General features: G+C 47.3%; 1 protein-coding gene across 7 annotated transcripts in view; it reads left to right on the plus strand.

Moving 5' to 3' along the window:
• The window catches only part of SZT2 (SZT2 subunit of KICSTOR complex), an 804,663-nt gene that overhangs the window by 15,965 nt on the left and 761,321 nt on the right, over positions 1 to 27,377 (plus strand). For all 7 annotated transcript variants that reach the window (XM_078659317.1, XM_078659363.1, XM_078659315.1 and 4 more), the window contains exons 2-4: positions 14,870 to 14,995; positions 17,499 to 17,672; positions 17,866 to 18,036. In XM_078659317.1, the coding sequence (XP_078515443.1) occupies positions 14,870 to 14,995; positions 17,499 to 17,672; positions 17,866 to 18,036 (471 nt within the window). The remainder of the gene's footprint in view (positions 1 to 14,869; positions 14,996 to 17,498; positions 17,673 to 17,865; positions 18,037 to 27,377) is intronic.

The raw sequence follows: 27,377 nt of genomic DNA on the forward strand, positions 1-27,377 counted from the left end.
TATACTTACTGGTCAGGTTTGTTTACAAATGCACTGACCTATTCTATCTAGTATTCTGCAGTGGGTTTCTTGCACATCCCTTTGCGTTACTCAGCTTGCAAGACAAGAGCCTTCAGCCACCTCCCTCTTTCACTTACCATGCGCGTATACTACTGTGACTACCAGTGCATCACTATGCGGCTGCAAGCAACTACCATAATGGGGGCGGAGGGGGGGCGATAGAGACCCAGAAAGCAGATTTCAGGACTACAGAGAATAACTTTTCCTACTATCCCTTTCATCTTGCCAAAGACCCAAGTCCAGAAACTATCAATTCCTGATCCAAGCCGCACCATATTTAGAAAGTCAGCTTCAATTGTGTGGCACTGGGGACACACTGTCTGTCTCGTCAGTGCCAGCAATATTATTCAAACTGTGAGGTGTAAGGTCAAACACTTTAATCCCTTGACTGCCACAGCCACCAGGATCATGTCTATGAGATGCTGAACCTAAAGTTTCACAAAAAAGATTCCTGCTAGCCTATTTAATTTTTACAAGAAATACATCTTCAATAATTATTAACCCACCAATTGCTTCAAAACATTTGTTTCAAATTCATTTTTATTTGTTACGGAACTCCTAAGGAGGTATACAAAAGTACACCAATACAATAAAAAAAAATATTTAAATACTTTTTTTTAAATACACCAATAAATAAAAACAGAGGAAAGAAAATTATACTTTTCAAAGGATACAAAATTCTACATTGGCCAACCCTCAAACATTACAACATACCTACTAAACTCTTTAACAATTTCCTAATGAATGGCCAGAAATGTTTTAAAAAACTGAAATATTCTATGGCAAACCATTTCATTTGGTGGGGACAAGACAAAAGATCGAACCTCCTGAACAGAATGAATATTAAATTTGATAAATGCCCTCAGAAGTTCCTGACACACAATTAGCACGTGACTAAGATCCTGAATTTGTAAAAAGCACAATTCACAGATTCTCCTGTCTAGGAGTTTTTTCCCAAATGCCCGTCACTTCTCTCAAGGGCAACAGGTTGATTCTTAACCCCTTCGCTGCGAGGGTTATTCCCCCGCTGTGCTGGGGGGGAGGTGGGCGCGCACAGCGCCCGCATGCTCATGACGAGCTCAGCTCGTCATGAGCCACGGCGCTCCGGTGCTCATTTTTTTTTTTTTTTTTTTTAATATATCCTTTATTCGGTTCACAGGAGAAAGAAAACATGAATTGTACAGTATGTCGTTGCACGAAAACGCAAAAAAGAAATTTCATACATGGATCACGGAGCGAAACGTAAGGTACACTGTTATTTCACAATGAAATACAATGGCGGAAACATCACTCAATCATGTCTTCCTCGTTATCATGTTGTAATGGATGGGTTAGGATAATAAAAACGGGGAGATGTGGGGTTACCAAACTTGGAGGTGTATGGCGTGTGGTGTGTTGAACATCTGATCACTTAGTGGGGGGGACCGGGGGTGGTGTCATGGTCGGTCCGTGTCCGTCTCAGTAGGACAGAGAGGGCGATGCGGGACCAGCGGCGAGCGTGTCGTACGGGTGGAGCGGGGGGGGGGGGGCGCGGGGCAGTGCTCGTTCCAACTATGTGACAGGAGTGCCGGCAACATGGCCAGCATCCGCAGTGCCTGTTGTTGTGCACCTGTCTCTGTGTTCTCCGCTTGGGGAGGCATGTCCTGTGGGTTCTTCTAGTGTCTAGAATTCGCTGTGGAAGGAGTGTAGCATTTCGTCCCAAAGCGCCGCAATGGGGAATTTACGCAGCCCTGCTGTCTCCTCATTGTGAAGGGATATACTTTCCGCCTTTGCCCAGGTGTCTAGTGAGGTGCGCCAGTGCTCTGCCCTGGGTGGGTCTGCGCGCTTCCAGTGTTTAGTAATGAGCCTCTTTGCTGTAATGAGGCCAAGATCCCAGAAGCGGGAGGGCACCCTGTTGTGTTTGGTTCTGTGGTAGAGGCCCAGTAGGCACGCCTCCCATGTGTGAGGAATTGGCATTGCAGTGCTCCGCTCCAACAGTGGCAACACCGACTGCCAATACGTTTGGATCCGTGGACACTGCCACAGCACGTGTAAGAGATCCGCTCCCTCTGTATTGCATCTCGGACACCCTGCCGTTGCGCCTGGAAAGTATAGATTTATCCTATCTGGGGAGAGGTATGCTCTGTGTATAAAACTGAATCTGTTTAAAGCGTGCGTTGCGAGGAGTATTCTTGGGGCCTACCAGTATCCCCGCCCATTCCTTGTCCGTCCAGGCCTTCCCTCTGTCCACCGCCCACGTATCCCGCAGTGGTTGTAGGGTGCATTGTGTGTGGGAGAGTAGTGCTTGGGTTAGCCAGTGCACCACGTGTGTGCCATTTCCCATGACGTGCATGTACTGTATCAGCTGGTGTATGGGAGGTTCTTCAGTAATGTTTCCCCATTTCTGCGTGAGCGCTCTGATTATGGAAGCGTGTTGCAAGAACTGTCCTGCTGGCAACCCCGTGTCGGCAGCAAGTGTCTCGAAGGGTAGCAGGGCGCCGTCAGCGTATAGGTCTGCCATGGTTTCTATACCCGAGCATGTCCACTGTTCCAGGGCCGTTTCTGTAACTACTGTCGCTGCCTTGGGGGTGCCTAGGAGCGGGAGCGCCGGGGCATACGGTGTAGTGGTTCTGGTGAGCCATAGGCATCGAGAGTAGCATTTCGCAGCGACTGCTACGTGTAGTTGGGTGTGTTTCCTGGTGCTCGCCAGTGGGTGAAATAATGAGTGTATCTGTAGCGGGGATAGTGCGCCCACAGCTGTGGCCGTGTCCTCATGATTCCTACCTGAGAGCCAAGCCACTACCCATTGCAGTTGCGCCGCCAGATAATAGAGGTCCAGGTCTGGTACCGCTAGGCCACCATCGCTGACTGGAACGTACAATTTCGTCAGTGCCACTCTGGGTCTTCCCGTGTTCCAAATCAAGTCTCTAAGCATGGTTTCCAATTCTCTGAAAATGCGGGCCGGGACGTATAGTGGAATGTTTGCAAAGTAGTACAGGAGTCTGGGCAGGACGATCATTTTCGTTAAAGTCACCCTGCTCGGCACATTAATGGGGAGAGTTTTCCAAAAGGCGATCTGCGCCCTGATGGATGTTATGGCTCGTGTCAAATTGCCATCCAAGATGTCTGGGGGGGTTCTATGAATATGGATTCCCAGGTATTTGAACGTGTTTTGGTGCCATGGCAACCTCTCGCCATTGAACCTGAGGTCTGGGGTGTTAGGAGCAAATGAGTACGCCCCCGACTTGGCCCAGTTGACCTTTAGGCCGGACATGGTCTCGAACGTTCGGAAGATGTCCGATAGTTCCGGTGGTAGGTGTTCGAGGTCTCTGACGTACAGAAGTAAGTCGTCCGCATACAGCGATATTATATGTGTGCCATCCGCCAGTGGAATGCCCCACTGTGCGCCGCTGTTGCGCATTCGCTCGGCTAAAGGCTCCATCGCCAGTGAAAAGAGTAGTGGGGAGAGCGGGCAGTCTTGCCTGGTGCCCCTCCTGACTCGGAGGGCCTCGGACAGCAGTCTGCCCGTGCGCACTCTCACCTCGGGCCTCCTGTACAGCAATCCCACCAGCTCGATGTAGTCGTCACCCAGATCAAACTTGCGTAGCACCGCTAGCAAATAAGGCCATTCCACGGAGTCGAACGCTTTTTCAAGGTCTAAAATTAAGCAGCCCGATCTCGGCCAGTTCTGGATTGCGTACTCCTGCACTCGGAACAGCCTCCTTATGTTCTGGGAGGTGCATCGTGTTGGAACAAAGCCGTTCTGATCTTTGTGTACTAAGGCAGGCACTAGAGCCGCCAGCCTTCGGGCTAGAGTCGACGCCAGGATCTTGTAGTCTGTGTTCAACAGAGCCAGAGGTCTGTATGAGCCGAGGAGCGTAGCGTCCCTGCCCGGTTTGAGGAGAGACACCAATGTTGCCTCATTCATGGATTTGGGTAAGGATGAGTCCTCTAACGCTGCCGAGTATGTTCTGAGTAGTTCGGGAATTAGAATGTCCGAGTAGGCCTTGTAGTATTCAACTGGCAGCCCGTCCGGGCCCGGGGCTTTGCCATTGGAGAGGGCGAAAATGGCGTCACGCAGCTCATCTGCCGTTAACGGCGATCCAAGATCGTCCCGTTGGCTATCAGTCGGAGTGGGGAGCGTCACTTCGTCTAGATACGCCGTTATATCTGGCTGCGGATTTCGCAGTTCTGACCGATATAGCGCATCGTAATGTGTCACAAAGGCGGCATGGATGTCCGCCTGTGTATACACCATTGTATCGGTGGCAGGGCTTATCGCCGTCACCGGGGAAGATCGGTCTTCACGTCGTATCAACCAGGCCAACAGTTTGCCCGGTTTGTCACTGTAGCGTTGTATGCGGGCCGAGTGAGCAGCATAGTTGACATGTTTTAGTCTACCCACTAATCTGTCATGATCCGCCCTCGCTTCCAATAGCCTAGTGTTGGCACCCTCAGACGCCTCCCGTTCTGCCTGTAGCAGGTATGCTTCTAGGTGTTTTAGGTCTTTCTCTATCTGTCACCTAGAGTGAGCCTGTGTGCCTAGACACAGTCCCCTGACGACCACTTTGAATGCGTCCCATTCTATCTGGGGCGTGGAAGCGGTCCCATTGTTGTCCTCAAAGTATTGCGCTGTCTGTGCACCTATCGAGGTCCTGAGTGGGCCATCCAGCGCGACGCTCCGGTGCTCATGACGAGCTGAGCTCGTCACAGGTGCATTGGCACCCGTGGAACGCTCAGCACAGCAGGGGAATTCTCCCCGCACCTGAGCGTTCCACAGGCCATGACGAGCTGAGCTCGTCATGAGCACCGAAGCACTGTGGCTCATGACGAGCTCAGCTCATCATGAGCACCGAAGGTGTTAAGAGTAGCGTGAGACTGAATGAATGACTCTTATTTGTGCAGTTAATCAAAACCATTACAAAACGCATCATATTTTAAAAAGAACGGGAGAAAAAACACTTTCTAGAAATGTAAAACAATAAATATTTGTTCCCCAAAAATTATTAAAAATCACCATTTGTTTTTGTCTATAAAATAAGACATTTTTACAAACAATAAGAGAGAGAGGGAGAGTCGTGAACACTCTTAGTCCCCAAATTATAATATGTAACAACAACAAAAGAGTGTTCCTGTTCTGGTTCAGGTGGAAAAAGGGCACAGAGCACAAGGAAACAACAAAGCCCAATAGGTTTGTTAGGAAAGCCCTCACTCACCGACCTGTGGCTCATGACGAGCTCAGCTCATCATGAGCACCGAAGGTGTTAAGAGTAGCGTGAGACTGAATGAATGACTCTTATTTGTGCAGTTAATCAAAACCATTACAAAACGCATCATATTTTAAAAAGAACGGGAGAAAAAACACTTTCTAGAAATGTAAAACAATAAATATTTGTTCCCCAAAAATTATTAAAAATCACCATTTGTTTTTGTCTATAAAATAAGACAGAAATTTGCAAAAGACCTGTTCTGGGCAAAGCAAGTCAAAAGTTCAGTATTGTCCAAGCCTCCACAACCCAGGCCCAGCTTTCTACGGAACTCCGGAGGGTGCACCTGAATCGGCGTGTGGAGAGTTGCCCTACAATAATGTGCGAGTGTGGTAAACAAATTTCCCAAAGCTCACCATGTGCTTTAAATTGTCCAAAGTATAGAGTTGTTGGACTGCCTCTTTTGCTGTACGGGTGCTCAATTGAAGGAGGATTGGTCTAAGATAAGTTCTACCAGCTGGCTGAAGGGCTGGACAGCAAAGTAGAATGTGGGCCAAGGATTCTCGTTTGTAATTGCAGAAGCGGCACTCCCTAATACATGGCCTTGGGTTCGCGGTTGGATATCGTTTTTTTAAAGGAAGAGGGTGTAATCTGGCAGCTAAAATCCTGTGTGAGGCTTGCCTCCCTATGGCCTGCCTAAGGTGGAGTTTCTGGCTGTACCGTGTGTGTGGGAGACTTTGGGTCTCATAAAAGCCTCTTGCTACCACGGATTCCATGTCCAAAGTGCCAGAGCGTAGCCGCTATTGCTTTTTTATTGTTGCCTTGATGATGGCATAGTTGGTTAAACTGGGGTCCCAATTCTATGTGGCAAGCTGCAGGTGATCTTTGGCTGAGGCAAGACAGGCAGACCATGGGTTGCTGGTTTGTAGGAAAATAGATTTTAAAACAGCCTTCATAGAGTTTATGGGGGCCGCCGTTGTTAAGAAAAAGTATTTAGAAAGAGTCGTCGGCTCCTCTAGTTTTTTTTGATTGAGATCAAATTCCAAATGAATCAAGGTGTACCCGGTGCAAGCTGGTAGACAGAATATCTTTTTGTAGGCGGAGCAATGTATTTTTTCCAGGTCTTGCGCTAATTTCCCTGGGAATGCCTGTTGCGCGTAATTGAGGGACGGTAAAAGTTTGGACCTCCGGACTCTTTGTATGGCCATTGTTGTGGAGCTATCCAGTGTCGCGTATAATTTGCAAAGTGCATAGATGACCATTTTCCCCTTCTGCTGCTGTTTGTGGAGGTGCACCTGTGGGCGGCCCGATTCGCTGAACCAAACCCCCAGGTAGTTGTAAGATTGGACACAGTCCAGGGTCAGGGTGCCCAACCACTACTTTGCCACCTTTTTTCCTCGGATAATGGCCAAAAATTACTATTTTGGACTTTGTTGAATTAGCGACCAGCTTGTTTTGAGCGTTGTATACCGAAAGGGACGTAAGTGATTTTTGAAGACCTGTTTTAGTATGGTCAAGAAGAACCAGATCATCGGCTTACTGCAGCAGATGTATCTTTGTGAGGCCAATCCTGGGCGTGGCTAGTGAGGCTCCATACAGTGCCCGGCCCACGTCCGCAGTATACAGATTACAAATACAGTACGCAGGATATTTGGTCAGGGCATCCAGACGACATTGCAAGCCAATAGGAGTTAAATCGAAAATTACAACGTCATCTGCATATAGTAGAGTACAAATGGACATTGTACCAATTCTAGGAGCATCCCCCCTCACTGAGTTTCATTTGACGGGGAGGTCATATATATAAAAGGAAAACAGAAGAGGGGCCAACAGGCAACCCTGCTTAAGCCAGTTATAGGTCTTAATCCTACAGGATAACCCCTGCGAGCCTCCCATCATCACTTGACACCAGGTGTCTGTGTGTAATTCTGTTATAAGGCCCAGGAGATGGTATGGCATACCAAGATGGGAAAGCTTTCTCCACAGCGTCTGACGATCCACTTTATCAAATGCCGTGGAGAACTCAATGTATGCTGTATAGTCTAACATGCTTTGTGAGAAGATGTATTTCTCTACGATGGTCTGGACAGGCGCGATGTTAGCCAGCGTTCCATGGTTCTTCTGAAACCTGCATGTTCTGGCGATAAGATGTTCTAATCATGGGCCCATTGCTGCAAATACTGAAGTATACTTTTTGCAAATACTTTCCCCGAAGCATCCAGCAGCGCAATCTGTCTGAAGCTAGTAGGTGACCTTTTTGGGCCCTTTTTGAACAATGGAACTATAATACTCCCCTTCCAAGAGGAGGGAATACTAATCGTTTGAAAACAGAAGTTAAACAGGGACGCTAAAAAGGCTCCCTATGCAGCTGGTTGCTTTTTAATTAACATAATCGGGATACCATCCGGTCCTTGTGCGCCAGAGGTTCTGGCATTCTTTATATAGCCTATTACTTCATCCCTTGATGGGGGACCATATTCGATAAAGACAGACTCCTCTATTACAGGCATCTGAAAAAGCACTGAGCTGTTAAGTTTATATAATAGTGAAATATAGTCCACCCACTCACTTTCTGGGATCGGAATGGGGAGTGCCCTCTGTCTAAAATCACAATATTCTGCAATCAAGTGGCAATATTTTTTTTAATCTTTGGCTTTCGCGGCTTCCCTCAACCCAATCCATTTGGCATCCATCTCGTCTCTCTTTTCTCTGAGTTTATAACGGCTTCTAACTCGCTTAAGGCGATTAATTTCCTGTTGCATAACCGTGAAAAATTGTCAATGTTGTTTTCAAACTAAATGGTTAATTTCTTGATTTAGTGCCTTCAGCAAAGGGGTGCCCAGATTTACCCTACGGGAACCAGTGGAATTAGAGCTAACATTTTTTATCTCCCTCATTTGGGCCTCAAGTAACTGTATAATATTAGCAAACACATGGCCCTGCTGTTCTAAAAAAGTTTTCTTCACTATCACACCTACCTCAGTGGTATTTTTTTGCGTCCAAAATGAACGTTCGTTCGCTTTATTAAAAAACATCGAGCCCTGGCACTTGATTCAGTGCAGGTAGATTAAAGGCCAATGTCAAGCTTATACACTCTGATCACTCCATACTGACGAAACCTCTACATTTTTACAGGCCCCAAACATTTGATTGGAAACGACCACATAGTCCAATAGGCTTTGTGTGCGATGGGATTGAAAAGTAAATTATGCTGTTTTATCGACTGGCATCCTCCCATTTACAATGACCAAGTCTGCACTTCTAATGCTATCAAGCTGGAGGAATCCCCGTTAATCTGTTTTTATTTTATCCGGTTAAGAGGAATCCAGAATATGCCAGATTTCCTCTTTATCTGGGTTAGTATAAATTTCCTGCGCAGAATTGGATATTTTTGCATTTAGATCTCCCACTAATACCACTAAGTGGCATTCTTCCATGGTAGCTATCTCATTAATATATTGGAAAAGTGGGCTCAGCAGATGGTCGAAATTTCTCCCAGGGGGATATAGAGATTTGCTACCAGGAAGAAGGTGGGCCTGCCAGACTCTCCCAAACATGCCAGCTTCAGGCAAATACAAACTTTTGATGGATGGTAAAAAATTCTGATTCCAATTAATCGAATTCTTAAGCAGAATGTAGACCCCTCCCTCACTAGCATGTCCCCTTTCAGAGTGCTTAGCATAACTAGAGACATATTTCAGGACAGAAGTATCCCCTCTCGCTACCTCAGAGGAGCGCTTCTTTCTACCTCTGGACAGTTGATATTCAGGGCTTTTGCTACTCCACTGGGCCAAATCATCTTCTGTGTTGGGGGCATGACAAGCAACTACAAAATCAGGCACCAGATAAGAGTCCCTTTTTTATTATTTACCATAATATTTTTGGCATTACCCTATGTAGTGTAGTTCCTATATCCATGATAGACTCTGCGTATTGGAATAATATACACTATAATGTGGCATAGGACTGAGGTCAGTATGCCTTTATCTAGTACATTAAACTTAATTACTTGTGTGTGCCAGCTAACTCAGAGGTCACTAGAACTTCTCGAATAAACAAGAAGGGATTAGTTTCTGACAACTGCATAAACATGACAACTTTGTTTCCCTTAGATTCGGAACAGTCTCAGAATCGTGGAAACAATAGATAACAGTTTTCACTTAGTCAATCATGCATGCTTTGTTTCTACAGAGTTTACACGGAAATAGGTAGACAAGCGTTTCAATAAAAAGGGTTTATTGAACAGTCTTATTTCTCGTGCAAGAGATATGAACTACTTCAATCATATGACAGAATTGCGAAGTATAGTACGTACAGCGTTAGCAGTAAGATAAAATAATACTGCAATAGTATGGTTTGCTGCTATCACATATATTCATAAAAATACATACATAAATAACACAGGCTAAAATGTGAATGCTCTTCTGGAACTTCTAGCTAGTTCTACCCCAGTGTATCTCACCTAAGTGTAGTACGAGGTAAGAAGTAGCTGCTGTTTTTCTATAGTCTAGTTTAGCTATAGTTAGGATTGGTGTTGCCAAGATTTGCCAAAAGTCCCTCTAGGTTCTAGTCTGCTCCATACCTTAGAATGAGAGAGGTTGGAATCTCTTTCCGAGTCTCGATCTCTAACACCCTGCAAGGGGAGTCAGAAACACTGGAGCTGCATTCTCTGTGAGCAGGATGACAGCGTCTGGTCAGTGCGTCAGGTGGGAACTCGACTTCCTTCCGAACTTGCCATGGCGAGCCTTGCAAGTATGCAGCCGTGACTTGCCATGGCAAGTGAAGGTATATTTATACCTTGAAGGTGTTTAGGAATGCCAGTATTGACCTAAAACTCTGGCAGAGGAACCTCATGAATGAACCCCTAAGGAATAGATGTTCATGCATAATAAATGAGATTTTGGAGATATCAATAATCCAAGCAAGGGGATGTCCTAAAGGCTTAAGAGTCTGGTTTTCCAAGAACTCGTTGTGACGTGGATGGACGGATGTAGGTAGCCATGCCTGTATTTGGTTAGCATGGATAATGCCTAAATAAGGATTGGATTTCTATGCCTAAATAAGGGCAATGTGAATTGTGCCTATATAAGGACATATGTCGGGAGACCTATATACGGTATCTAAATTGACTCACAACACCAAAGGGTTCTCCAAGTCGGGCCCATAGCGTCTAACCCCACAGAATTATCAGACCTCACAGCTTTTGAGCACAAAATTGTACCACACATGGTAGAATATTCCTCAGAATTTTATACAGATATTATATCTGGCCCTCGTTTTAAAAAGTGCTCAGAGTTCTGTATGGCCAAATTGGCCACTAACAAGGAGCAGAAGGTAACTCTGGAGAAGAAAAAATTCTCATGCTGAATAATATTCATATTTAAAATATCCCTGCTTTCTAACAGCTTCCGTGCCTCTATTTCTGAAAAAAAGTTTGAAAATGAATCCTCTATTTTTCGGTTAGGATTCAGTCTCAAATAACCAAGTGAGATCCACTATGGGCGAGGAAGCGTTCTGCACCACATGGTCTTTCTTTACAGCATCTCTTTGGGGAATCCATAGAGGCACCCTATCGCCACGATTAACCGCCTGTACCTCCACTTTTGACTTAATCTGCGTTTGAGGCCCCACCTCTAGGTTTCCATCTAGTCTGGCCCCCAGAGCTCTGGACCATGTTTGATATATCGGAAGCCCACCTCCTAATAGTGTTCCCCTTCCCTTAGGATAGCCCCCTCCACTGAGCTGGAGAGGATGATGTACTAGAGGAGACTGCAGCGGAAGACTTGATGAAGCTGCTGCTGTTCCAGTAGCCCCCTCTCCCAATAGGAGACAGATGTACTGTAACGGGTTTCCTGGGTGCACCTTCCCCAATTAGCAGTTTAGGACCACCCTCCTCCATTTTCAAACAAGACCGGGTTTGAAAAAAGGGCAGTGGGCTGGCCATAATATACCATAGTAGATGGACAGGGACATTTACTACCCAAAATAATTTGTCAACCCTGGAATCCCTTCTGTTTAAGATCTCAATAGACAACTGCTATACTTTTAATGGCCTATTATTTTATCGTCCTCCTGGCCCCAGAGCAGACTTTCTAAACACTGTGGGTCAGTCCTTGGAATACCTCAGTCGCAGGATTTCACACTCTTGGGTGACTTCAATCTACATCTTGAAGTCCTTTCAGATAGGGATGCAGTACTTTTTATTGATATCATGAATAGCCTACGACTTACTCAGCAAGTAATTGGTTGCACCCACTCTGCAGGGCAGCAGCTGGATGGAGTATTTTCCAATAATAATCTTCTACAATGTCTACCGTCTCTCCCGCTTACCTGGTCTGATCACAAAGCTGTCATGTTCTCCCTTTCCCTTCATCATTTGGGATCAGAGAATTTTTATGAAATAAACATCCTAGCTGGTTCCGGCCATGGAATGAAATGGCAACTGAAACCATAGAAATCTCCCTGGTCCAGAATACCCCCAAGAATAATAATGACCCCAACACAGTGGCAGTCGCCTTCGAGCAGTGGCTCTGCAGCTCAGTTGATCATGTTTTAAATGAAAAGTCCTCTACTAATCAAAGATCAAGACGCTCTGAACCCTCGTATACTGAACATCTTAGCCTTCAAAAACAAAACTGCCGCCATCCTGAAAGGAAATGGAGATCTCGCTATGATATTAGTGACAGAATGGCCTATAAACAATCCCTGCTAGACTAATAAAAATTAATGCATGACGAGAAGACCCGCTATTACACCACAGCCATAACCGCAGCAAAAACTCACTAAATTTTACACTGCCTTGTGGGGTACCCCAGGGCTCATCATTGAGCCCCACCCTTTTTAACATCTACATTGCCCCTCTGGCGCAGCTGATTAGATCTCTGGGCTTCTCAGCAATTTCCTATGCGGACGATATCCAAATTGTGGTATCAGTGACCGGCTCACCTTCGGACACAGTGTCACAGTTCTATACTTGCCTCCATCAAGTTGGTGATTGGATGGCCACCAACTATCTGAAGTTAAATTCCAATAAAACAGAAGTTCTACTCTTTCGCAGCAACACCACATTTTGGTCCCCAGCTTTCTGGCCATCGGAACTGGGCTCTTTGCCTATCCCTTCAAATAAAGTAAAAAACTTAGGAGTCACCTTTGATTCCAAGCTCACATTTGAAGGCCATGTGAACCAGGTCACCTCTGTATCCTTTTACACATTAAAACGACCCAGAAAAATCCTTCCCTTCATTCCTGTCCATCTACGCAAGCTGGTGATCTCTGCTCTGGTTTTGTCCAGAACTGATTACTGCAACGGTCTTTTTTTATCAACCTCAGGACTAAATGCTTAACTAAACTACGGATTGTATAAAATCCCGCTGCGCACATCCTGCTGGACATCCCCAAGCACAAATCTGCCACGGCTGCTCTAAAAGAGTTGCACTGCTTACCAGTGAAGAGACGTATTGAGTTCAAAGACCTGTGCATAGCATTCAAAGCAACCTTTGACATAAAACCAGCCTTTTTCAAGCAGAACTTCTGACGGTACGTTCCTACGCGCCGTCTATGCTCAGCTCAGTCCCACAATTTGGTGATTCCTAGGTTCAAGAAAAGCGCCTGGGGCGGAAGAAGCTTTCTGATTGGTACGACCAGACTCTGGAACTCTCTTCCCCAGAGGTTAAAAGACAAAACTCACCTGTTTGCTTTCAGGAAAGCGCTAAAAACATGGCCGTTTAATCTCAAACTCGGAATTAAGACCCTACGGCATATTTTGCCTGATGAGCTAGCGCCTTGACACCTTCGGGTAGTTGTATTGTGCTAAATAAATCTATTTATCATTTCATTTCAGCGCAAGGGTAGCAAGTTTAGCAAAAATGTACCAGCTATGCTGCTAAGGAAGGTGAAGCCCAAACGTGCAAGATGGACACCAGGCAATGTGCGGTCGAGTAATGTCCCCTATTTCTATGAGCGATGGCCTTTTCTAGCTGGCGTACCTTCTGAAGGGGTGCTGAGCTCGTTCTGCCAGTCAGCCCGGACGTCATCACGGTGCATCTCTGCTGCTCATGCAGTGGAAAGCCAAAGAAGTCCTGTCCCGCAAAGAGTAGTTGAAGAGCATCACCTGTTCCTACAGGCGGTCGGTCCTTTCCCTCTAGCATTGTTTTCTAAAGCCTAAAGTGTTCCACTTGCCTGACAACGCTGACATAGTTTCAACTCTCCTTCGGGTTCATTTGTCTCCAGGCTGCTTGTTGATGCCCCCTTCTGGGGCCAGAGTGGGCTTTTATTCCATTGGGCATTTCCTCGGTGGGTTGGAGACATTGGATGCTGGTTTTGAAAGCTCAGGGCTGCTACTGGAGTCTGTCATGTTCTGCAGATTCCAGAGGTTATTTGTAGCAGGCACAAGGATGCTTCAGTGGGAGGGAGGGATGTGAAGAGAAAGACATGAGAGCTGGAGAACAGGGAGGGGATGAATACAAGAAAAAGATTAAGCAGGAGAGGAGATGGGATGGTTTGAGTGTTTTTGCTAGGGCTTCTTTTGTTTCCCCTGTCTGGCCCTGCAGCTGCCCTTTCCAAGTGCCAGAAATGTGGAACACAGATGCATGGCCACACTAAGCCAGTGACCCAGGGCTCCTTGCCCACCACAAAGTCTCCCAGTCCAACGTTGATTGTGAGCCACTCTTAAAGACATCCCCACATGATGACACCAGCATCATCATCATCATACAATGCCCCAGAGAAGAGCCCAAGTACCGGGCTTAGAACAAGCAGCGATGATAGGCAACACCGTCTGGTTTTGTATAGGCGATATGTTGAGGTGGCCCCAGCAATGATCCTGCCCCCGCCTGCAGTGAAGAATAGATCACACATTTAAAATCTGGAGTTATAATAATGTAATCCCCTCAGTCACAGACCAAACAGGAGCGCCATATGCAGGACATTCCAGAAGGCAGGGAAAGAAGGCCACACAGGCATCTAAAATCTGTAGAAAGAGAGAAGGAAACTGTCGCAACAAACTGTCATTCCTAAAGCGCGAGGTGGGTAGTGAGTTTCAAGAGGCTAGCTGAAAAAGGGATGAACATAACATTTGATTATGGTATTATTTGTAATTTTACATTACAAATAATAAGAGCAGGCGGGTGGATTTAAGCATTTGCCCTGCTTTCTGCCTTTCACTAAAATACCTGCACTGTAGATAGTGACTTCTTCCACAATCGCTGGACCAAGATTGTGGAACAGCCTCCCTCTCTCCTTGAGACTTTGTCAGGAATATCTCCCTTTTAGGAAACAGTTAAAAACCTTCTTATTTCCTAACTAATGACATCTGCTTACCAACTGTTACATGCTGAAAGGTTCTCAAAGGCGCGGAGATACTCCTTCGGGAGATGATCCTAGCGCGATACAAACCCGCAAATAAATAAATAAATAAATACTACAGAACTATATAAATCTTTAACGACCTCCCTTAAAACTCCATTGTAAGGATAACTTCAGACCTTTGTGGGTTTTTAGTTTATAATTCAAGGCTTTGACACAGGTAACAATGTGTAATGTGCTAATGTTGAGGATTAGGGTGCCTTTTGTATTGCTGTAGTTGTGTGTAAGTTTTTGTTCAGTGCCTCTTCTCTTATGCACAGGTGGAAGAAGCAGGACAGGTGTACTTACTCATGAAAAAGGATTACCGCATTTCTCGCAATGTCCGTCTGGCCTGGTTTCTCTCCAACTTACACCAGGTCATCTCTCCAGTCCCAGAGGCAGAGCTGGTGAGTAGATGCATTGCTGAATTGGCACTGGTCACGCAAGAAAAGGGATTTGTATTTTTAGGTTATATCTTTTTATTGTTGAAAGACAGTGCAATGTGATACAATATGCAGTAAGGTTATACCAGGTAAGAGTAGTAATGTCCAACGGAAGCATGGTATTCAAGACAATACTGGCAATAAAAGCAATGTCCAACCTGTCAGGGATGAAAAAACTGTCACTCACCGCAGCCGGGAAGGGGGACCAATTTGAGGAACTTTGGCAGCCCTTTAGAACCCTACTACTGACTGAATTTACAGAAATAACTTGTCCTAGATATCTCAGATTATTGCCCCTGTCGGGATTTGTATTTTTGCACACTTTCTTTTTTGTTCTTTCATCTTTAGTGGATTTATCAACTGTAATACCATCTCAATGTCCACAGTGAGGCAGAAACTTTCCATACATTGATCTCTTTATTTTGCCAAAACGGCTGAACTTTTTCCTAAGGTTTTTCACAAGATAGCTAGTGGGCCTTTTTCAAATAAACTTTCAAATTAGAATAAGCAGTTTCTGCATATTCAAGACTTAACCTCGATTACAGAGGCCCTAACAAATACTAGAATATGTGGAAGACTATTGTCTTGACATCCATCTGCGGATGCAGTTTGGGTCTTGGTGGCATCTTGTTGGCCAAGGAGAGTACCATACCTGGGAATACTCCCCATTTCTGAATGACCAGGAGAGAGAATGTCCGAAGACTGGTCAGTTGGAAGGATTAAGGCTTGTTATCTTCTGCGAGTGGGTCTTATGAGAGAGGAGGAATAGACTAGAACATTCTAAATGAAAACGAGTTTGTCATAAAGAGCAAGAGTGAGATAGTTGAGAGATTGTGAAAGGCCAGTAGCATGAAGTGTGGGACTAAGATGAGACAGGAAGAGATTGCACCTCCAGAGTTGTTGTAGAGCAGATGATTCTGGTTGGGAATTAGGTAAGCAGGTAGCACTGCCACGGTCAAGGAGTAGTTAAATAATGTCATGTAGTGGTGGCAGCACATAGCCCAGGGAGGCAGTTTCTGACAATAACAAAGACAGCAGTCCTAACACTGTTGGGTCAGAGAGGTTTATATATAGCAGCTTACTTGGCTTCTTATGGCGCGTATGAAGAACTAGGTACAACTGAACCTTCAGCAAGTGTTCCTCAGGAAAACTCCCCAGTACTAAATTCCGAAAGTGCATATTTTGCTCATAGTTGTTTTATCTTCTACTGAAAGGCACCACTTTGCCTTGGAAGCAACACTACTATACAGGATGGAGCCCTCTGTGCCGCCACCATCTCATATTGCCTCTCAGGCCAGTCCACTCTAGCATCCACGCTTCGCTCCCATCTATAGGCTTATCCATGTGTCAGCTGTTTATTGGATTCTAACTTAATTGGTGTGTAAAAAGGAGGTCTGAGAGCTCACCTCCTAAAATACTCCATGTATGACCTATACAGGTCTGGGTTAAAGGCCTACACTGCCTCACCTAAAAATCCCCTGCAGACAAACACCTAATCAATGCAGCAGAATGATCTCTTCCTTCCACCCTCAACAGGCCCCACTGATTGGGATATTGCCTAAAATTCACCTTCCAACTATCCAGATACTTAGCAATGGGAAACTACAAGCCATCATGCTCTCAATTGTCCTCTGGCTCTGATTCCTTTTACACAACCTTTCAAACCTTTCTACTCACTAGTCCTAAGGACAGTTACCCAATGCCACAATGTGATTACCATGTGCAGCCTCTGCAGACTACAGTGGTGTACCTTATCTGTGATAATTCATCGACTAAATGAGTAAGCCGTTAATCATTCTGTGCACCCTCTACCACAGAACATCTGCCTTTAGCACTTAAACTTCACTCATCTTAAAAGCATGCTAATATGGATGACCATTTGAAGTAGGCCAGTTTGGTTTTTCCTTCGTCCTTTTTACTCTCCTCATGCACTGCTTACCATCAATGCCCCCATTTCCTCCCAATGCTCAAGTACCTTTGTGAATAATTGGCTTAGTGTTAGAAGAATGAACCACACAACTTCTGCCATGTGTGACACTGCAGTTGTTAAGTAATCTGCAGATGTGAAAGAAAAATGGCGAGGTGTTCCCCCGTGACGTGTCTCGTAAGGGCTTTTCCACATGGGAGGAATTGTAGTGTGAGGGGAAAGTTTGGTGGAGACCATATTCTACAAGGGTGTAGCTGTCAGGCTTAACAGGCGGATTGGCTGTACTTGTAGTCCTAATAAGTGTAGAATGGTGTGCTCGGGTTTTTTAAGCAGGCACAGGACAAGAAATCACTTATGATATAGAAGTCTCAATCACTAATACATGAACGTTCTCAGAGATGGTTTGAGGTGCTTGTGGTTGTAACACACTTCTTCAGGTGTGGATACACCCTCTAGGTTTAGGCTCTCTGTTTTATTCCCACTTTCTCTAGCCAGTAGCTACGCATCACTTTTGTAAGTCCTATGCTTTCTCTGTTCTAGGTTCAGTCTGATAATGAATTGGACGTGCTCAGCATTCTGCCCCATGGTTGGCAACCAGAGGACACCGTGAGGCCTAAGGCGTACCTGCTGGTGCCTTCCACTTGTGTCACGTTTCTGGCACGGCAATACCGGTTCGTCATCGAACTTGACTTAAGTCCGTCCACTGGGATTGTGGTAAGCTGACACTGTGTGTATTTTTTGTCTTGTAACTTATGGTTGTACACCAGTTTCTTCTCCTAACAAGACCTAAGGGATATCGGTGGGTGTTAAAAGCTCTGACATGAAGGTGTTTGTGACTTTTAGGAGTTGGGATAGATTCTGGCTAGAAACTCATTTCAATGTGCTTTTGTTTCTCTGGTTCTCACAGGATGACTCCACAGGAGAGATCATATTCGACGAGGTCTTCCATGCGCTGTCTCGATGTTTGGTTGGGTTGCTGAGGCCATTTCGAATTCCTGGCTCCGATATTCTGTATCGCCCAGAGATCTTTGTCACAATACAAGCATACACTTCCATCATCGGGCTGCAGTCTCATCAGGTAAGCACCTTTTGGAGAGGATATTCTTGGCATTCGAGCAAGACCTCTCCTAGCACGCTTGCATTGACTCTGACTTCATAGGTCAATTGCAGGGAAAAAAGCAACCAGATGCAAATACTGTAGAACATAACTTTTAGTTTAGGAGTTTGGTATGCGCTTGAAGGCAAACTAAAGACATGCACCGCACATGGTCTGTGGGGTGAAGTCATTCTCTGAGAGGGTTGGATATTGTTATGTTATGTTATGTTATGTTATGTTATCCCGGGGTTTTATATAGCGTACGGCTACTCAGAAGAGTGTCCCGACGCTTTGAATTGCACACAATCTCATAACACAACAAGAAAAAAAAACCAGAGAGAAAGAAACCTAATAGGGCCAGGAACTAAGAGGAAAAAAGCCAAGTTTTGAGCCCCTTCCTAAATGTTAACAGGTTAGGGGAACTGCGCAGGGACACAGGCAGTTTATTCCACAGCTGGGGCGCTAATAGTTTAAAAGAACGGCCTCCGATGCGGGCTCTCTTGACACGGGGAACCGTAGCAAGAAACAAGGCTCCTGACCTGAGCGGCCTGGCAGGGTAATAGAATGATAGCCTTTTCTGAAGGTATTTTGCTCCGGAGGAATGCATGGCTTTGTATGCCAGAGTAAGGGTCTTAAAAATTATCCGCTTCCGGACAGGAAGCCAGTGCAGAGCCTCCAGGAGACCCGAGGCTCTAGCACGGCGAGAAAGTCCATAAATGGCGCGTGCTGCCGAGTTCTGGACAACCTGTAACCGTTGGAGCAGGTATTCTGGCAGGCCGAGATATAGGACGTTGGAATAGTCAATTCTCGAACCAATAAACGCCTGAACTGTGATCTTCCTGTGTTCCTCCGATAACAGGGGAAGGAACTTGCGTAACATCCGGAGCAGTCCAAAGCAGGTGCCAGTGAGCCCGATTACCTGTGAGCGTAGTGAGAGGCCATTGTCGATCTTGATCCCAAGGTTTTTTGCCACCTGGGACGAACTTGCTGGTGGAAACATGTTCTCAGGCCACCACACTTTCCAGTCCGGATCTGAGCTGCATCCAAAAAAGAGGACCTCGGATTTATCCGAGTTGCACTTGAGGCTGTGATGTTGGAACCACTGAAACACAGCCTCAAGGCAACCCTGGATCCTACCTCCATCAAAGTCCGCCCCCCTCTCACAGGTGAAGAGGAGCTGGGTGTCATCGGCGTAGGAAACGATCTGAGCCCCGAAAGACTCCGCCAGTGCCGCCAGAGGGGTCATGAAGATGTTAAAAAGAGTAGGGCTCAGTACTGAGCCCTGAGGAACTCCGACACCCAATGGCGACATCTCGGCGGAGCAAGCAGAAGCCCAGACCGTTTGTCGACGGCCAGCCAGAAAAGATCGAAACCACTGGAGCACCGTCCCCCGGAGACCAATCTCTGCGAGTCTTCCAAGAAGACCCTCATGGGGGACGGTGTCAAAGGCCGCCGACAGATCTAACATCACCAGCATCACTCTTCCACCCGAATCCAGCACCTCCTTTATCGCCTCCGAGACTTCCAGGAGAGCTGTTTCGGTGCTAAGATTGGCGCGGAAACCTGAATGGGTAGGGTGCAGTAGATCGTGGGACTCCAAATACTCGGCAAGCACCTTATGCACGTGCTTTTCAATGACCTTCGCGAAGGCCGGTAGGAGCGAGATAGGTCTATAATTCGCCAACACCTCCGCATTCAAACCAGGCTTTTTAAGCAGGGGAATAATCATTGCCTGCTTCCAGGCCTGGGGAACCACACCCTGTACAAGAGAGCAGTTCAACAGGGGGTTCACAAGTGGATTAATGACAGCTGCCATTTTAGCCAGAAATTTAGCGGGGCAGGCATCCCGAGGGGAGCCAGATTTAAGCCCAGCCATCAGGTCAAATGACGCGGCCATCGAGAGAGGCGGGAAGGCTGCCAGGGCCACACCGGCGTTAGGCAGGGTAACAGCGGTATTCTCCACCCGATCGGGCATCTCAGGCTCCAGCACAGGGAAGGAGTCCTGGATCCGTTGGATCTTAGATGTGAAAAAGTCCGCCATCGCCCTGACCCACGGCGCAGGAGGGGGGGCCTGAGTTGGTGCCTCGCGTGAGGTTGTAAACTCCCGCACAATGGCGAAAAGCTCCTTACAGGAATTGGAGGCAGCTTCAATTTTCCTCGCGAAGTAGGCCTTCTTCTCCGAGAGGATGTTCCGGTGATAGGCTTTAACCAAAGATCTGTAGGCGAGTTTCGCCGTTGCGTCGTATTTCACGCGCCATGCTCTTTCTGCTACCTTGCATAGCCGACGAGAGGCCGCCAATGCTGCCGTAAACCAAGGGGCAGATGCCCCTTTTTCAGGTTTGCGGAGGGGTTTCAGAGGCGCCAGGTCATTAAGTCTCTCTGAAAGCCAGACCTGCACTCGCTCCACATCCTCCTCTAAGACCCCCGTTAGCGCACAGGGATGGTCCACACAGGACTGAGCCAGCAATTCCGGAGTGACCCGCTGAAGTGCCCTGAATCCCACGGAAGTCTGCCGGGGGGCAGCGGAAGACTTCCTAACTTCCGGGAAATAAAATTTCACCAACCTATGATCAGACCAAAGCACCTGAATAGGAGCCAGCATCTCTATGGGAGACGTAGAAAAGGTCAGATCTAGGGTATGTCCCTTCTCATGGGTCGGTCCAGCATGATAGGGAACCAGGCCCAGAGGGGCTGTGACGTCCAGCATCTTAATCGCGTCAGCATCCGTTACCACGTCCATATGGACATTAAAGTCCCCGGCAACAATACAATGCTCTGCCGTGAGTAGCAAAGAGGAGGTCACCGACTGAAACTCTTCAAAGAACGAGCCCGTGGGCCCTGGCGGCCGATAAACTAGAAGACCCTTCAACGATTGGTGTGGAGAGAGGATAATGGCAAAGACAAGGGATTCGCAATCCTTAATCGCGTCCGAGGGGATGATGGTACAGGTGGCCACTTTGTTCACTATTAGTGCAACTCCACCTCCACGCCCCTTTGGCCTATCCTGCCTGAAAATATTATACTCAGGCGGAATAGCAGTGGCGATATCTGGATTGGACGCCTCGCCGAGCCACGTCTCGGTGAGCATCAAAAATAAAGGTTTTTCTGACTCTAACAGATCGAATATGTCCAGAGCATGCCGACCAAGAGATCTAGTATTAAGCAGCAGGCCCAGATGTTTTACGCCGACCGCTGCCTTCTGCGGCGCACCGACCAGATGTTTCTGCGGGCGCCAGCCACACTCGGGGCAGCACTGCTTGCCCTTGTGGCGGGCAGGAAACACCGTGCGGCAGGAGCCATTTATATGCTGCCAGGAACGGAGTTCAGATCCTGAGTAGTGGAGCATATTGCTCACATACAGAAGTAAGAATACCGAAGAGATGGCCCAGTCCTGCCCAGCGCCTCGTACGCCTCCGGGACGCTGACGGGCAGGACTCTGGCACGACTCCGGCCACGCGACGGCGTCCCGCTGCGCGATCCCGCTGCGCGGGAAAGGACGACTTTAAATAGGCGTCTCCCACATCCACTCGAGCGTCGGGACGCTCCAAGATGGCGCCCGCGCACACAGACACTCACCCCAATCAAAGATGGCGCCCGCAAATGAGTCAGCCCCGGAACCCGGACCCACCAAAAGGCGGTGTGTTTTCCTCAATTAAATGCGGGTAAGGGGACAGAAGCCCAGTGGAGCGGTGATTAAAAACAAGGGTTAAAGAACCTAAACAACAGAAATAGACAAAGGGAGTTTTAAAAATAGCAGTTGTCCGAGCTAGGTGTCAGCGCGACCAGCGCTCGTGTAGCAATTCACAGGAAGCCTGAAAAGAACAAGTCCGCCTTAAATAGGCGTCTCCCATATCCACTCGAGCGTCGGGACGCTCCAAGATGGCGCCCGCGCACACAGACACTCACCCCAATCAAAGATGGCGCCCGCAAATGAGTCAGCCCCGAAACCCGGACCCACCAAAAGGCGGTGTGTTTTCCTCAATTAAATGCGGGTAAGGGGACAGAAGCCCAGTGGCGCGGTGATTAAAAACAAGGGTTAAAGAACCTAAACAACAGAAATAGACAAAGGGAGTTTTAAAAATAGCAGTTGTCCGAGCTAGGTGTCAGCGCGACCAGCGCTCGTGTAGCAATTCACAGGAAGCCTGAAAAGAACAAGTCCGCCTTAAATAGGCGTCTCCCACATCCACTCGAGCGTCGGGACGCTCCAAGATGGCGCCCGCGCACACAGACACTCACCCCAATCAAAGATGGCGCCCGCAAATGAGTCAGCCCCGGAACCCGGACCCACCAAAAGGCGGTGTGTTTTCCTCAATTAAATGCGGGTAAGGGGACAGAAGCCCAGTGGAGCGGTGATTAAAAACAAGGGTTAAAGAACCTAAACAACAGAAATAGACAAAGGGAGTTTTAAAAATAGCAGTTGTCCGAGCTAGGTGTCAGCGCGACCAGCGCTCGTGTAGCAATTCACAGGAAGCCTGAAAAGAACAAGTCCGCCTTAAATAGGCGTCTCCCACATCCACTCGAGCGTCGGGACGCTCCAAGATGGCGCCCGCGCACACAGACACTCACCCCAATCAAAGATGGCGCCCGCAAATGAGTCAGCCCCGGAACCCGGACCCACCAAAAGGCGGTGTGTTTTCCTCAATTAAATGCGGGTAAGGGGACAGAAGCCCAGTGGAGCGGTGATTAAAAACAAGGGTTAAAGAACCTAAACAACAGAAATAGACAAAGGGAGTTTTAAAAATAGCAGTTGTCCGAGCTAGGTGTCAGCGCGACCAGCGCTCGTGTAGCAATTCACATTGTTGAGAGCATTTATCATCAACAACAGATCTCCCACAGATTTATTATCTAGTGAACTATCAGAGGTACTTCTGGTGTAGAGTTTTGTAGTCTTACTGCATGCCCATTCTCTGCTGTTTATGGACAATAAGTGGTTACTGCTCCATGTATTATGTGTGTAGTGTCATTTACCATTCACACCCCATGGCCATGATTTTGGTGCTTTCCAGTTCCAGAGCCAGGTTACACATTTAGACACTTGACTCTCTCAGTTGAGGATGAGCAGTCAAAGCTTAGGCCAGAAGCTGGGGAGGGTTAGAAACCTGGATAAAACATGATGCAGCAAGTAACACTTAATAAGATCTATGGCCTGTGCGTGCTGCACTTTAGGAAAAGATATGGACTTAATTGAACAGGTTAACAGCTCAGTTGAAATTAGGATAAATGGAGCAAAACATATGGTGCTACTCCCAAATGTTATTAGTGCACCCAAGCTTTAGATGCAGGATTTCTGATAACCCTGGACCTGTGGTCAACATTATCCTATGTTAATTGGTTCAGGTTTACCCAGGGAAGCTCTTGATTCCTTGGGTTTTAGCAGAAGCTTCATACTTTCAAAAGGATCGAAAAGATGGGCAGGGGAAACCGATGGAGGGACTCTGGACCCAACTCTGTTCCTTGGATACCGTTAAAGTATCTATTCTTGAAATTTTAGGTGTAAACTTCAAGAATAGCATAGGGAATTAAATGAGTCCACTGCAAGAACCGGACAGAGAATTGGAGGTTTCAACCACCCACCTAAATAGATGTGTCCCAAAACTCACCACCCAAACAACTAGCTCCCCACCCACCAAAGTGATGCATCTGGTGATTCTAATGGTGGTATCCTGGGGGCTCCCTTAACCAACAATCGTTGGCAAGTAAGTGATAGAGAAAACATTTTAAGTCATTGGCGGCCAGCCACCTACTTAAGACCTAATTACTAGTTCTTTTTTTTGTATGTCAAGTCTAGTGAGCCAGCACACACCTAGTTGGTTCTAGTGTGCCGTCTTTTTCTTAAGGGATTTGTGTCTCTGAATTTATCACTAAAGGCCACAATATCACAACGGTAGATTGCTCCCAAAGGACCTGAACTCCACATGAAAGTCACTGGTTCAATAAGGGCCAAATATTTTCACATCAAAATTGTGATATCTCTGTTACGGTAAGGGCTTAGGAAATAATATCAACCTTTCTGGAACTGGGGCAACCTCCTTGTTCCCACAGATTCTGGGCTTATCCTGGGGTTTCCAGAGCATGGGATAGTTCTCCTACGGGTATGGGATGAGCCGGGATGGTACTATTTTACCTTAATCGATGTCTAAAGGCCCAGCTCCTCACTTCAACTTAGATGGTGCTCTTGTTGCTTTTCCATTTTTCTGGGCAGCTGGGCCGAGGAATCCATGTGGCTTGTGGACTGCCTCAGTCCATCAAAATATCCTCACGCAGGTCTTTCAGCCAGATGCGCCTTGAGTTGGTCTTCATGTTGATCTGCTGTGCTGTTGATCAGGTCTGTTCCTCTTGTAGGTGCAGTGCAGCTCCTGTGCAGGCAGATAGAACCTCTGTCACTCCAGAGTTTACAGCAGTGATGTGACTCTGCCAGCTTCCTAAACTTAAACCCAGAGTAGAGGAAAAGTGACAACCTTGCAGAGGTTCGCCTCCTGATCTGGGGGCCAGAAGCTGTTTGTTAGTTTACTGGTATAGAGGCTTCGTCAGTGCTGGAGGCAATGATAAAATAAGCAAGTATTATTTGAGACTTACAGTACTGAACAGTCTGGTAGTCAAGGCAGGATGAAATCACAAACCATAGGTTCTGCAGTATTTAATATTTGTGGAATGCTTATCTAATCCTGGGAGAGCATTCCGGCCCTGTTGCTGGTTATATTTCACCAGCTTCTGAGTAGAGCATCTCCAGGCATTCCTGTCCTGACTGGCCCAGATGCTATGTCTATTGATCTGGATCTGCTCCTATTGCCACAGAAGATGGCAACTACATATGTGGGCTGTCCCAAAGGCCACTAATGTATATTATAATCAGCAGGCTGTTAGATAGGTATGCTGTTAACCCAGACCTGAAAATGACATGGAGCACTTACAGTGTGCTCATGTGAATGTTGAGTATACTGGAGAAATAACAGGACATTCTAAAACAAGATTAAGAAATGGACAGCATAGGCTTTTCCAAGCCATGCTGTGCACTTTTGGTGCAACACTTGCGTCTCCCTGGACATTTCTTATTGCCCCAAGGGACGACTGCTATAACAACTTGAAGAGACCAACCTGACTTGCTCAGAAGCGGTCGCTCCTCACGCTCCCTGGTCATCTGGGTATCGTAGCACTATACTGCTCACTGACGCTTAGAATTATTTGTGCATTGCTCGCATTGACGATATCGTAGCGCTATACTGCTCACTGCCGCTTTTAATTAATTGTGCTTTACTCTCATTGACTGTATCGTAGCGCTATACTGTTAACTGCTGCTTCTAATTAATTGCATTGCTTATTTAAATTATCTGTGCCTGATTGTGCCAGTGCCACTGTCCATAGCATAGCGATATTAAAGATTGTGCCCCAATCTCGTCCTGTTTCGCTTTTGTTATTGCTGCCATCTTGTTGTTGTGCCTCCTAGCCCATCTCTCCACCCCGCTCCCGCCTCCCAGCTGCTCCTCCCTTGCCCCGCCCCCCTCCACTATCCACTTATGTCAGAGCAACATACGCGCAGCGGTCACGCGCAGCGGGCGCGCCAAAGGTAAGCCCGTCTACGCCCGTCCGCGCCTGGACCGCGCCCAGCGCCAGGCACCCTGGTCCCCGCAAAGTCCACCCCACCCGCATAACGTACGACGCCGCAACCCTCTCTGCACTCAACTCCGGCCGTCTCCCAGACTGCTACCAAGCCGCCCCAGGACACACCCATGGACCCTTCATCTGCCACTCCTGCAAGTTCGACTGTATCAGGACCCACACTAAATCCACAAAAGCCAAACGGAGCTCCGACATTAACCACCTGAAGTGCATCCTGCTCAACACCCGCTCTGTCCACAAACACGCCACTGAACTATGGAACCTACTAGACACCACTACGCCGGACGTCGCCTTTCTTACAGAAACTTGGATGAACGCCTCATCAGCACCCGACATCGCCATAGCCATCCCGGACGGTTACAAGATCATCCGAAAAGACCGCATCAACCAAACAGGAGGAGGCATAGCCATCGTCCATAAGAACACCATCCGCATCACAACCAGTTCCGACAACAACCTCGCAGCCGCTGAACACCTTCACTTCCAGATTCACACCGACTCTAAGACCACACTCAGAGGCACCCTCATCTACAGACCACCAGGACCCCGCACACAATTCAGCGAAGACATCACCGACTTCATCAGCCCACACGCCCTCCCCTCCGAGGACTGCATTCTACTAGGAGACCTCAACTTCCACCTGGAAAAGAACAACGACAGCAACACCACCACCCTTCTGGACAACTTTGCCAATCTCGGACTCAAACAACTGGTAAACACCCCCACCCACTACGCCGGTCACACACTAGACCCAATCTTCTCCTCCAGCAAGCACATCTCCTTCAACCACGCCACAGAACTCCATTGGACGGACCACTGCTGCGTCCACTTCAATTACAAAAAGACCACGACCCACCACCACCCACAACAAATCCCCCGTAGAAACTGGAACAAAATTACCACCGACCAACTCACCACGTCGCTTTACCAAAACCCTCCCACCAAATCACTGGACCCAAATAAAGCAGCCATGAACTTCACACAATGGATCACACATAGTGCTAACGAATTAGCACCCCTGAAAAACAATCTAAACATGCCAGGTATCAAAAAAGCCCCCTGGTTCAATGACGAACTCAAGAAATCCAAAAAGATCTGCCGCACCCTCGAGAAAGCCTGGCGAAAAAACCCAACCACAGACAACATGACCGCCCTCAAGAACGCCACCCGTAAACACCATCAGCTGATCCGTTCCACCAAGAAAACAGCATTCAAGGATCGACTCGACAACAACACCCACAACAGCAAAGAACTCTTCAACATAGTCAAAGAGTTTACCAATCCCAGCGCCGGCACCAATGACATCACTCCCTCTCAAGACCTCTGCGACTCTCTAGCCTCGTTCTTCCACAGCAAAATCACTGACATACATAACAGCTTCGGCGACAAGTCCACCCCCCCTACCTCCGAAGCCCCCCACCACCAACCTTTGCGCCTGGAACCCAATCAGCACTGAGGACACCATCCGCTTGATGAACTCCATCCACTCCGGATCGCCAACCGACCCATGCCCCCACCACATCTTCAACAAAGCCGACTCCATCATCGCACCCCATCTCCGAGATAACATCAACTGCTCCCTCAACACCGCCACCTTCCCGGAAAGCTGGAAACAGGCCGAACTCAGCGCTCTCCTGAAGAAACCCACAGCAGACCCCACCGAACTTAAAAACTACCGCCCCATTTCGCTCCTTCCATTCCCTGCC

Source organism: Lissotriton helveticus, chromosome 1_1, assembly GCF_964261635.1.
Source record: "Lissotriton helveticus chromosome 1_1, aLisHel1.1, whole genome shotgun sequence".
NCBI classification, from domain to species: Eukaryota; Metazoa; Chordata; class Amphibia; order Caudata; family Salamandridae; genus Lissotriton; species Lissotriton helveticus.